General features: G+C 39.7%; 1 protein-coding gene across 2 annotated transcripts in view; it reads left to right on the top strand.

Moving 5' to 3' along the window:
• The window catches only part of LOC125464860 (lysosomal-associated transmembrane protein 4A-like), a 40,755-nt gene that overhangs the window by 17,840 nt on the left and 8,966 nt on the right, over positions 1–13,949 (top strand). The window contains exons 4-5 of one of the 2 annotated variants that reach the window (XM_048557716.2): positions 1,709–1,840; positions 3,409–3,504. In XM_048557716.2, the coding sequence (XP_048413673.1) occupies positions 1,709–1,840; positions 3,409–3,504 (228 nt within the window). The remainder of the gene's footprint in view (positions 1–1,708; positions 1,841–3,408; positions 3,505–13,949) is intronic. The other variant, XM_048557717.2, reaches the window with a different exon arrangement.

The raw sequence follows: 13,949 nt of genomic DNA, 5'->3' as shown, positions 1-13,949 counted from the left end.
AAGGCATAATGATTACAAAATTGACTAAGGGACAGAAATCAGAAAACAATTGTGAATGTTATTTTTCAGATTAAAAGAAAGTACATACCGATGTTATCCAAAAGTTGACATTAGATCTATTGTTTTGATATATATTTATGGAATACACTCGAGCATCCAAGTAGTAATTTCAATGTTTATTGCTGATTTTAAAACAAAATCTCTAATGTAGTGAACAATGAGGTGGACATAGACTTGTGAAATGGGCAAACATGGCATATTAAATTTTAACACAAAATGTGAAATATGTTTTGGAAGGATGAGTGAAGAAAAGTAATTTGAATCAAGTTCCACATTTCAAAAAGAATGGAGGAACATAGGCATGTCGAAATATGTACACAAATCTTTCACGGTGGTAGTGCAAGTTGAGAGGGCTGCTAGATGTATGAGCTCTGTGGCTTTATTAATAATCAAATAGATTACAGAAGTAAGCTAATTATGGGGGAAAAAATAGGAAATCGGTTAGGGCTTAATGGAATATTGACTTCATTTCTGGATGCCACATTTTCAGAAGGATGTCAAGTTCCTAGAAAGGAGGCTGAAAAGATTTACTAGATCAGTTCTTGAGACGGGAAGAGATTGCTGCAAGGTGACCCACAGAGTAAAGAAATTTCATAGAATTGATCATGAATGAATGAATTATTATAGTTGGTTAGGAAAACCTGTTTCCAGTGACAGAATAGTCAGAAAACAAAGAACGAAAAAAATGTATGTGGTAGTTTAACTCAGTCTCTGTTTGTTGCTTATAGAACATTACAGCACAGTACAGGCCCTTCGGCCCTCGATGTTGTGCCAACCTGTCATACCGATCTGAAGCCCATCTAACCTACACTATTCCATGTACATCTATATGCTCATCCAATGACGACTCAAATGTACCTAAAGTTGGCAAATCTACAACCGTTGCAGGCAAAGCGTTCCATTCCCTTACTACTCTGAGTAGTAAGCTTATGTTTGTTATAACATTTTATTTAAAAGCGTGAACACCATATTTGTCTGCTTCCAGTCTTTTGTTATCCCTGTGTCCACAAATCTCTCAGTGATAGTCAAGTGAATCACAGTTCTCTACTGGGGCCTCTTTCAGCAATTTTGAATAAATACAGCCTGTCCCTAGGGATTTAAATGTTTTGAACTGATTAATACTTCTATCTTCTAACAAACAGCTGTTAAATTCACATGCGATATCTCAGGCATGTTGCCCACAAACTAACTTTGCAAAATTTTGGAGGAAGTATTAATATATTTACAGTGCATTGCTCTCGCTTTGATTTTTACAGGAAGGGGCATAAAGATGCAGGGCATCCAAGGATGAGATTGACAGGATCCCAATTGATTAAACGTTTACAGAGTCCTGCCTGACCCCTGAAAAGATTGACTAACTGCCTAATAGGTGAGGTTGGGAATCTGGTGACAGGTGGCTGCACTAAACCACCTGGGAATATAATCAATGGTAGTCAGTAAGGAAATGAAACTTCGCCTGCAGTTGCAGGGTGGGGAGGAGAGATGTACCAGTACAACCTAGGAGAAATGTACTCCATGAAATAAAGAGATTTTCAATTAGTTATTTCACTTTTTGAATTTCTCAATCATCCAACAAATATACATGAGGAATCAGCACTCCTATTGATCCATTTTGTTTCCTTTTTCTCTCTCTCTCTCTCTGATGTAGTACTTTCCAGATTTTCTGATTCCATTTATATGCTACCTGGTAGTTGACTTCCTCATCTATTGCATAGAAGTAGTTGGCATCTATGTTGATCTTCCAGATTACATGCATGCAAAGCATTATATTCAAAATGTGGTAAGTACCCATTTCTAAGGTTCTTAGATTTTCCGTTTTAAAGGGAACAGTTTTTGTCTTTTTGCCTCTTGATTTTTTTTTGTATGTGTGTTGGCTGAAGATGAGATTGACAATTGTGATTCTCTTACCTTGGGTATTGTCCTTAATTTCTTTGGAAGTCTGTTTTTATTAACCCTTCCTCAAAAGAAAATCTACCAGCATCTCATTATCCTCTCAAACTATTATCCCATCCCTATGTGTTATTGCCTGCTAATTACACGTCCATCTTTCCTACAATTTGTTTGAACGTTTCCAATTCTATTTATGCTGTCACTATAGTAATGAACTGACCCTGGTAAAGGACTCAGGTTACGCCACCTGTCAGTGTAATATTTGGTGTGGTTGACCATGTAAACCCCTAATAACACCTTTATGCTCAATGGGAATGCCTTTGTCGGTTTCCTCTTTTAAATATCTAATTGGAATATCTTGAAATAACTCCTATTCCCACACAATGCCATTAATATTAGAGTGCCTGAGGTGGTCTCCTTGGCCACATTCTACTTCTCATTTACTTGCTACCGGCTTTGCAACATCATGCAAGAACAGTTTCACCTGCTTCCCTATACAGCTTTTGATCTACCTCTATATTGGCAGCATTCTTGCCTAATATTCAAGATTATATGAGCAGCAGTTTCCACCAACTAAACGCTGAAAGACTGAAGCTATTGACTGGATGTGCTGCAAATACCAATTCCTTACTACTGATTCTGGTCTCCCCCTCCCTGGTCACTGTTGTGGGTTAACCAGAGTGTTTGAAACCTCAATATCCTGTTTGACCCTGAGCTGAGCCTCTCACCCCATAACCTGTCCATCACAAAGACTAGCTAATTACATCTCCATCCCTACAGCAACTACCCTGTTGAAACCCATAAGACTATAAGATGTAAGAGTAGAAACAGGCTATTTGCATTAGGTCTGCTCTACCATTCATGATGGCTGATCTGATAACCTTCAACTCCACTTTCTTACCTTTTCCCAACTCCTGGTTCGTCTACAGGTTGAAAAATCCTACTGTCTCAGGCTTGAAACTACATAATGACTTAGTCTTGCCACCAGTCTGTGGCAAACAATGCCATAGGTTCACTACCCTCTGACAGTAGGATATCCTCTTCATCTCTATCTTTAAATGAGTGACTTCCCCTCTGTTCTTAAAACTCTCCCATATGGGGAAATAACCATTCTGCACCTACCCAATCTAGCTCCCTAAGAATTTTGTATGTTTCAATAAGATCAACTTTCATTCTTCTAAACTCCAATGAGTACAAGCCCAAATTACTCAACCTGCCCTCATAAGAAAATCCCATGCTTGGACTTAACCTGGTAAACTATCTCTGGACTGCCTCCAATGCCAATATATCTTCAGTTAGGTATGGAGACTAAAATTATTCACAGTATTTCTGTTGTAGCCTGACAAGTGTCTTATATGGTTTTAGTGATGTGAAATCAGTAGTTTTGCAATGCTTTTTTTAAAATGATTGATGTTGCTTGGTTTGTGTTTCTAAATAAGTTATAATTTTCCTGCCAAGTTTTATTTCCCAGAACGAGACAGTCTGATTGAACCAGGCTCCACTAAAGCCATGATTGCATTCACGTTTCTGTTTCTATGTGTTATGGGTTTGAAGGTAAGAAAAACAGATGTTGTTGAATGACAAATTTAGTTTGCTAATTAAAATAACTGGCATGAAGTATAACCTGTTTGGCTGAAACTGATATGATTTGAGCATCAGAGCTGGTATACTTCCTACTTGAGACTCCCCAAATAAATCTACAGTGTTTTGTCCATTTCAAATTGATCTATGGTCATGAAATAAGAGATCCATTAAAATTGATTAGTGAAGTATTTAAGTAAAATAAAATTGAGTTCTTAATCAGCAACAAAAACAAAGTTGCTAGAAAAGCTTAGCAGGTCTGGTAGCATCTGTGAAGGAGAAAACACAGTTAACGTTTCAAGTCCGGTGACCCTTCCTCAGAACCTGGACCTGAAATGTTAGCTCTGTTTTCTCCTTCACAGATGCTGCCAGACCTGCTGAGTTTTTCCAGCAACTTTGTTTTTGTTTCTGATTTACAGCACCCACAGTTCTTTTGGTTTTTAATGAATCTTTAATGTTGAATTATGTATCCATTTTTCTAGACAGATTTACAGGAGCATGCAAAGTACTCCAGGAAAGTTTGCCTATGAAAATTTCATAGAATGGTAGACAACATCTTACAATTTAGGAGGGTTAGTAACCTGCTTTGTCTAGTAAATATTCCAAATTGCAGGAAAAAGAATATCTTTCACAAAAAATATCAAAGTGATATAGTAATAAAGAGGAAGGTAGAGATAGAAGAGCAAGTATGTCAGGTGGTAAGAGCAGTGAAAGATAAGAGTGAGAGTTAGGTAGTGCACAATGCAAAGCTCCTACAATCTCATCAGCTAATACAGAAATCCAGAGGCAATTCAACAATGTACACTTGTATTTAGAGTTAGAACAATGGGCGAATCTATAAATGTTAACTTTGGAAACCTTAGGAAATCCTATGTTAATCAGGAATGAGAACATAGAGGGATCTGTAGTGACAAAAGAACATTTTTATAGGGTAGGACTAGAACAACATATTCACATGGAAATAGAGATTCAGTTGGCTGTGTTCATCACTGGTGTCAGTACCTGAACTGGAGTGTTCGACTAGATTCTGCATGATTACAGCAAAATAAATACAGTAACAAAAACAGATTCCTATCCACTTTATTTAGTAAGAAGATTGTTTTACTGGGATTTGTGGTACCTCATTCCCTTCAAGGCTTGATCAGTTGAAGGGATACTTGCCACTATCCCTTCAGTGTTGAGCAAAAGAGATATCAGCTTTTGTTATGTTAAATGGGTTCCATTCATGTCAAATCATGCCATTCCAGTTTAAAGTGGCCCCTGCTACATTTCCAAGGATTTATAAATCATGATGTAGCTGAAGTACCTAATTGTGTAATTTTATTTAAGCAATGTGATATTTTATAGTAACACTCAGGAAGAGCATGTAAAACAATTAGCAGACCAGCGTAAGCAATTACAGTTAAATGACTAACAATAAACCTTGCTGTAAATGAATTCACAGAAGCAAATGTAACTTGCCAATACACATTATAGGACTAGGACAAGTGTTGCCAAGAATGGCAACAGTAAAGAGTTTGATTGAATTCTCCATTCCTAAAACTAAGCAGGAAATTATGGTATTTATGGGCATGTGTGGGTTTTATTGGAAGTTCGTGTCTGACTTAGGCACAAAAGGTGTACCTATGCTATTAATGAAGAGAACAGGAGAGAGGAGGATCCAGAAATAGTCACCAACACCTTAGAGTGAGATAGCAGAATGCTGCACTTCTGAAACAGTGTGGTGGAGAGCAGGGGCAGCAGCTTGGAAAAAAAATGCTGAGATGGTGGCTTCAGAAAGAGAAGAGCAGATCTGTTTCTACCTGTCAAAGCTGAAGTGCAATGTCACAGGAAAACAGGTTGATGATTAGTGACTGTTAACTTCTGTGTCTGTCTTGACAGGTTAAGCGCTTTAATTTATGAGAAATTGCTGCGGCTAAGGAGTACAGTTAAGAAATTTATTTTAAAATATTTAGTATTCATTTGAGAGAATGGAGATGGCTTAGAAGGCAGTCTCTTGCTGCTGTAGTATCTGGGGGCTGGTGGATTACAGTACAATTCATGTTGACCACATCTACACCAAGTGTTGGCTGTGCAAAGGATTTCGGCTCAGTTTATGATCTGGAGTCTGGACTGCAGACAATGTGACCCATCAAGGAGTGGAGACAAATATCTGGACACAGTATTCAGGAGGTAGTCATACCGCTTGCATCAAATATGGTCTGGAGTCAGGAATGAGAGTGTGTGATGCAGAGAGTATGAACAAACTGATCACCAGTACCATGATCCAGACCCCGACACAAGAGGTCGGGGTATAACAGTAATGTGGACGTAATAGGGAAGGTAAAGTAAAACAGGGAAAGTAAAAGACAATCTAAACACGACCGTTTAATATTTATTAGTGTGACACTATCATTGAACGCCCCTCCCCAACCCCCACTCAAATCAGCATTCTGGGGGTTATCACTGAACAGAAACTCAACTAGACTCAGCATATGAACATCGCGTGTAGAAGAGCAGGTCAGAGGATAACTATTCTGTGGCGAGTATCTCACCACCTGACTCCCCAGAGTTTGTCCACTGTCCACAAGATGGAATACTCCTGACTTGCCTTGATGAGTGCAGTTCCAACAACACTCCAGAAGCTTGACACCATCCAGAGTAAAGTAGCCTACTTTATTGGCACCACATCCACAAACATCCACCATCAACAGTCAATTACAGCAGTGCTATCTACAAGATGCACTGAAAAGTTTTGCCAAAAGTACTAAGATAGCATCTTTCAAACCCTCGACCACCAAAGCCCCTCCAAGTCACTCACCATCATGACTTGGAAATAATATGCTGTTCCTTCACTGTCACTGGGTCAAATTCCTGGAATTCCCTCCCTAAGGGAATTGTGGATCCATTTACAGCACATGGACTGCAGTGGTCTACGGCAACTCACCAGCATCTTCTCAAGGGCAACTAGGGAGGGGCAATTAATATTAGTCAGCCAGCAATGCCCCAATCCCACAAGTGAATAAATAAAATGAATAGTATTGTTAGGGGAATGGATACTGTTGTCTGCAACAAAGACAGAGTTCCAAATGCTGTATCAGAGATAATGGGAACTGCAGACGCTGGAGAATCCGAGATAACAAAGTGCAGAGCTGGATGAACACAACAAGCCAAGCAGCCTCCTAAGCAGTGCTCCTAAGATGCTGCTTGGCCTGCTGTGTTCATCCAGCTCTACACTTTGTTCCAAATTCTGTGTTGCCTAACTGGTGTCAGGTTTCAGGGTGTTTCTTCTGGTAGGAGAGGATCTTGGGTGGATGAGAAAGGATCTTGTTGTAGCCTACAGATATTAACAGTATGGGTAGGCAAAGGAAAGAGGTTCTGCCAAGAGATCATGAGCAGCATCAGGCTGCATTAAAAGCAGAACCTCAAAGATGATGATCTGTGCAATGCTACTTGAGCCACGTGCAAATTTGTGTAAGTTAAATCACTGTAAAGAGGTAAATGTTTGGCTCAAAGATGGGTATAAAGAGAAATGGATTCTGAATTGTGGGGCACTGGCAACAGTATTTTGGGGAGAAAGAGACCTGTTCAATTGGAAAAGGCTTCATTTGGTCCATACCAGGGCTAGAGTCCTGGTAAATCATGTAACTTCGGCTGTAGTTAGGGTTTTAAACCACAAATGGTGGGAGGATGATTCAATTGAAGAGAAGTTTTTAAAAAATGTTTAAGAAGAAACAAGCAAAGATGCGGGGAAATGAGAAGGCAAATGATCATTAAAGTATGATGGATAGGGATAGAAAAAGTGCAGCATAAGTTAGAACTAGAGTAAGTAACAATAATAAAAAGCCAACGCTTGGGCTCTTTATCTGATTACATGCAAGATTTGTAACAAGATAGATGAATTATTGGCACAACTAGAAATAAATGAATCTGACTTGATACCTATAAGAGAAATGTATAAATCAAGTAATAATGAAAGTGTGTAAGAAAGGCACTGCAGTCATAATGGATAATCTTAATCTGCATATTGACTGGAAAAATCAGATGAGCAAGGGTAACATAGAGTATACGTTTGTAGAGTGCAGGGGCGGCTCAGTGGTTAGCACTGCAGCCTCACAGCGCCAGGGACCTGGGTTCAATTCCACCCTCGGGCAACTGTATGTGTGTGGAGTTTGTATGTTCTCCCTCTGTCTGTGTGGGTTTCCTCCGGGTGTTCTGGTTTTCTTCCACAGTTCAAAGATGTGCAGCCTAAGTGGACTGGCCATGCTAAATTTCCCATAATGTTCAGAAATGTGTAGATTAGGTGGGTTACAGGGAGATGGCTTTGGGTGGGATGCGCCCAGGGTCGATGTGGACTTGTTGGGCTGAAGGGCCTGTTTCCACACTAGGGAATTTATGATCCGAGATTGTTTCTTTGTTTGTTTGATTTTAAGCAGTATATTGCACAACTGACCAGGAGGAGAGATAACAAGGTGTAGGGCTGGATGAACACAGCAGGCCAAGCAGCATCAGAGGTGCAGGAAGGCTGATGTTTCGGGCCTAGACGTCTGAATAAGAGTCTAGGCCCGAAACGTCAGCCTTCCTGCACCTCTGATGCTGTTTGGCCTAATATGTTCATCCAGCTCTACACCTTGTTATCTCAGATCTTGTAACAATCTGTATCGTGAAAGGAAAAATGTATGACAATCATATGGGACTACAGGCAAACAAGTTACCTGGAGCTGCATTCAAGAGTTTTAAAGAAAGTGGCTAGAGAGATAATGGAGGCATTAGGCAAAATATTACAGAACTCACTGGATTCCAGGAGGTTCCCAAGAGATTGAAATACTGTTAACATGATACCCCTGTTCAAGAAGGTACGGAGACAGAAATTGGGAAACTATAGACAAGTTAGCTTAGTATCTGTTGGTGGGGAGCATGCTAGTGTCCATTATTAAGGAAGAAATAGCAGAACATTTAAGAAATGCTTAATGCCATGAAAGGGAAACCTTGTTTGATAAATTTGGTATTCTTTGAGGATATAACAAGCAGAGTTGGTAAAGGAGACCTGGTATAGGGTATTTAGATTTCTAGAGGCATTTGATAAGGTGCCACATGAAAGGTTATTGCAAAAGATAGGTGCTCACAGTATGAGGGTAATATTAGCATATATTGACGATGGTAATCATGCATAATAAAGAGATAGTAGGAACTGCAGATGCTGGAGAATCCGAGATAACAAGGTGCAGAGCTAGAACACAGGCCAAGCAGCATCAGAGGAGGAGGAAGGCTGACATTTTTGGGCCAAGACCCCTCTTCAGAAATTCCATTTCTGAAGAAGGGTCTAGGCCCGAAATGCCACGCATAATATGGAGTCTGGATCGACCGGTCTGCTTCGGGTTGGAAAGAAATAACTATTGGAGACCACAAGAATCAGTCTCAGGGTCTGAATAATTTACTAACCATATTAATGACTCCGTGTTCAGGAGCAGATATATAGGAAAATCGTCGGGTTGTGAGAGAAACAGGGTTATACTTATAGAGGATATTAACTTTTCTAACATTAACTGGGATCACCTTAATATGAAACGATTAGATGGGGTGGAGTGTAAGTGCATCCAGGAGAGTTTTTGTGCCAGTAAACAGGCTTACTAGAAATGGGGCAGAGCCAGACCTGACTCTTGTGAATGAAGTCTGTCAAGTAATTGAAGTTTCAATAGGCAAGCCTTTTGGATACAGTAACCATAACCCTTCTCAGATTCAAAGTCATTATGGAAAGAATAGTGCAGAAGTTAAGTGTCTAAATTGGGGGAATCGCAATTTCAATATCATTAGATAAGATCTGGCAAGCAGAGACTGGAAGCAGCTACTTGAAGGGAAGTCTACATTTGGAAATCGGCAGTCTTTTTAAAAGTAGTTTAATGAGAATTTATGTTCAGTATCTTCCTCTAAGAGTGAAGAGCAAGGATAGCCAATCTAGGGAATCCAGGATGTCCAGGAATGTTAAGAGTTTGATAAAGAAAAAGAAAAGTACAGCACATTAAAAATAGGGGAGGCCCTTCAAAAGTAAAGTGTGTAGAATGTTGCTTAAAAAAGAAATTGGGAGGGCAAAGAGGGGCCACAAAATAGCTTTTGGTAGCTATGATCAAGGAAAATCCAAAGGTGTTTTATAAGTATATTAAGAGTAAAAGGATTATCAAGGAAAGAGTGGGGCCTATTAGAGGCAAAAGGGCAATCCGTATATGGAGTCAGAAGATGTGCATGAGGTGTTAAATGAGTATTTCTCATCTGTATTCACATTGCAGCCAGGGAATCTCACTTGGAATGATGAGGTTCTAGAATATGTTAAGATTAATAAGGAGGAGGTATTAATATTTAGCAGGTGTAAAAGTGCATAAATCCCCAGGGCCCAATAAGGTATATTCCAAGCTGCTATGGGATGCAAGGAAGGGGATTGCTGGTGCCCTGACAGAGATATTTAATGACTTGCTAGCCACCACTGAAGTGCCAGATGACTGGACGCCTGTTAATGTGGTTTCTTTGTTCAAGAAGGGCAGCAGGGATTGGTGAGGTAATTACAGACCAGTTCGTCTGATGTCAGTGGTAGGGAAATTATTGGAAAAATCCTTGGAGGGACAGGATTAAACAACACTTGGAAATGCAAGGGCTGGTCAGGAATAGTCAACACAGATTTAATGGAGGGATATCCTGTGTGACAAATTTGTGTTTTTGAAAAGTTAACCAAATGTATAAATGGCGATGGTGCAGGTGATGTTGACTTGTACTTCAGTAAGGTGTATGTCAAGGCAGAGGATGCTCCAGCTGGAACCCACTTGTTCCGCCTATTCATTTTCTTTGATTTCTTCATCTTGTCCTCCCTTCCATGGATTTCTTCTCTTTTGTCTTCTTGGACACTTGGCCTTGGACACCTGGCCTCTGAAGCAGAGACAGTGGCTCGAAGCAGGCACGTTGTGACCAGCGACCTGGTGCTAAATGGCAACGGCCCAGAGCAAAGTGCGGTGGTAGTGGCCAGGTGCAGAACATGGTGGCAGCCTGCAGCCAGAATACTTGGGGGCCCCCTTCACTGGTCTGCTGTGGAGAGCCGTTGGAGAGAGACCGTGATATTTTTCTTTTTAACTTGTTTATTTTTCTGACCTATGGTTATACTGAGTATTGCTGTTATGTAACTTTTTTTAACTTCATTTTTCATTTCTGTGACAAAGGATTGTACATAGGTACCTAAGGTGGCGCCGTGTGTTGGTGACATTGTTACAGTGTAACTAATTGGTAACTGAAGAAGTTGCACCTTGGTACCTTTGTACCTGAGATGGTGCTATAAATGGCGACTTATCAACTTTTCACTATACTCATTTGAGTACATGTGACAATAAAGCTCATTCATTCATTCAAGGTCCCACATGGAAGGCTGGTCCAAAAGGTAAGAGCCCATGGGAGCCAAGACAAGTTGGCAGACTGGATGCAAAATTGACTTGCAAATAGGAGGCATCATTTGGAGGAGGAATGTCTTTGTGATAGTAAGTCTGATCAGCAGTGTACCATTGAAATTGGTGCTGGGACCCTTGCTTTTTTTTTAATGTACGTTATTGACTTGATATGAATGTAGAGTGTGTAATTAGTAAATTTTCAGATGACACAAAAATTAGAGATATTGTTCATAGGAGGATGGACTCGGGCTACAGTCTGACATTGAACAGAAGGCAAGTTGGGCAGAGTGAAGGCAGATGGAATTTAATCCTGATAAGTGCGAGGTGACGCATTCATGGAAGTCTAAACTGTAAAGAACATACACGATGAACGGTAGGTCCCTAGGAAGTACTGAGGAACAAAGGGACCTTTGGTGTACAAGTCCATAGATCTCTGAAAGTGTTACCACAGGTGACAGGTAGTGAAGAAGGTATATGGGCTGTTTGCCGTTGTTAGCAGGGGCGTAGAATTTGGCAGCGAGGAAGTTTTGTTACAGTTTGACAAAACATTAGTTAGGTCACCGACAGAATATTGGGTGCAGTTCTTGTTGCCAAACTATCTGAGGGACATGGTTGCACTGGAGAGTGTGCAGAGAGATTCATCAGGTTGTTACCTGGGATGAAATGTCTCAATTCTGAGGAGAAACTGGATAGATTGGTTTTGTTTTCCTTGGAGCATTGGAGGCTGAGTGTGGATCTGATTGAGATGCACAAAATTGAGAAGTACAGACAGACTAGATTATTTTAAATCTTTTCCACAATCAGATGTGTCTTAAGACCAGAGGGCATAAGTTTAACGTGTGGAGTAAACGGTTTAGAGGAGATCTGAGAAAAAGATTTTCACCCAGAGGATGTTAGAAATATGGAACATATTGCCTGAGAGATTGGTGGAGGCAGGTACTTTTGCAACATTTAATAGGTATCTGGATGAGCACATAAAATGCCAGTGTGTCGTAGGCCATGGACCAAGTGCAGGAGGTGGAATTAGTGTAGGTTGGTGTTCAGTGGCCAGCCTGGACATGGCAGGCTGAAGGGCATGTTTCTGTGCTGTGTGATTTTGACTTTGAGGATGGGGCAGAGTGTAATGTATCTAAATTTGCTGACTATTTGTAAAAATGGATGAGAGTATATGTTGTGATGAGGACATTAGGAATCTGCAAGGGGATGGCGATAGGTTGAGTGAATAACTAAATTTTGGCAGGTGAAGTTTATGTTAGGAACATCCGTGGTCATTTGGATGGAAGAATCAATTATTTATGTGGAGAAAGACTCCAAAAATGTGCAGCGCAGAGGGATCTGTATGTTCTTGTGCATGAATCTCAAAATTAGCATTCTTTTTGTTTTTGTTGCAAGGGGTTCAAGTTTTTAAAAACAGGTAAGCTCTGTTACAATTGTACAAGGTGTTAGTGAAGCTGCACTTGGAATACTCCATCTCGTTTTGATCCCGTATTTAAAAAATGATATATTGGCATTGGTGGCACTTCAAAAGAGATTCTGTAGGCTGATTGCTCGGATAAAGGAATTGACTTGTCAAGAATGGCTAAACAAGTTAGTGCTTTATTCATTTGTTTAAAAGAATGAGTGCTGGTCTTATTGAATCATAACAAGATTCTGAGGGGGCTTGAAAGGGTAAATGCTGAGAAGGTGTGTCCGTTCATGGGGGAGTCTCGAATTAGGGAATGTAGTTTCAGAATAAGTGTCCCTAAAAATTGAGATGCAAAGGATTTTTTTTCTCTCAGAAGATGGTGAATGTCTGAAATTCTCTATCCCAGAGATTTGTGGAGACAAGATCATTGCAAGTATTTAAAGAGGTGGTAGATTTTTTTTAAATTAAGAGTTGAGGCTTATGACAGGCTGACACAAAAGAGGAGTTGAAGCCTGGGAGAGTTCAACCATGATTGGTGGGGCAGGTCTGAGGGACTGAGTGGCATCTTCTTGCTCTTATTTCTTATGTTCGTATGTTCTGTAATAGATTTCTTGTGAAAATAGACAAAGATGGTGTGGTTGACATATACACTATCCAGTGAAATTTTGCTGGGACAGTTTGAATATATGAGGAAAGATAAATTGTAAAAGTGTTGCATAAACAACATGGGACGATAATTGAATGTAATTCTCTTGTGTCTTAATATGTACATACCATATTCACCTTGTCGTGAAATGAGTTAACAAGTGGCTTTTCATTTATTTTTTCCAAGGGTGGTGGCATGTATGGGAATTTTTTTTTCCTTTCGCACTATAAGCTGAAATATGGAAGTTGGTCTGTGATATAGCTAAAAGTTGCAGGAGAGTTTTGTAACTTGAAGATTAAGTGAAATTTGTGGTTTTACTTATACCTGCACAAGACTGTTACTTATTGGAGCAGTGAGGTGTTAACCTATATGAGATAGAGTAGCACCAGGAGTTGTTTTTAGTTAAAACTGCCTAACAACAGCCTTGGGATTGGTCCAGGTGTAATTTACTGCAAAACCACAAGTGCAGTGCAGTCAGATGTCCAGAAGCTTGCAAATAATTAGTATGCCTCACGCTTTTTGAGTGAAAGAGATTGAAAATAATTGGTTCTAATACAAGGAAAAACTCAGGAACACTATCAGTTGTTGAGTCAAAAAATCATCCATTATTGTGTAAACAAGATTGTATTACCATCAGTTAAAAGAAAATCAAAAGAATTACGAGAAACAATTGAGCACACTTTGAATGGTTTTTTGAAATGACAGGATTTGTTTTTCCCTTTATATTTTTTCCAATTTTATCACCTCCTTCAAACTGTTCAATGCAATTTATCTGCAGTATGTCTGTGAAGGAATAGAACAAGTGAAAGGGAGTTTAAAATTGGAAATAAATACAACAGCCATAGACCACAACAGGTTTTACTCTTGGCATTTCAATCTGAACAAATCAGGGTCAACTGACTACAGCTCATTAAAGTTGTTAGTAATATATTACCTTTAACAATTAAGTACATCATTTAATTTG

Source organism: Stegostoma tigrinum, chromosome 24 (assembly GCF_030684315.1).
Source record: "Stegostoma tigrinum isolate sSteTig4 chromosome 24, sSteTig4.hap1, whole genome shotgun sequence".
NCBI lineage: Eukaryota > Metazoa > Chordata > Chondrichthyes > Orectolobiformes > Stegostomatidae > Stegostoma > Stegostoma tigrinum.
This window is presented reverse-complemented; position numbering and strand designations above follow the sequence as displayed.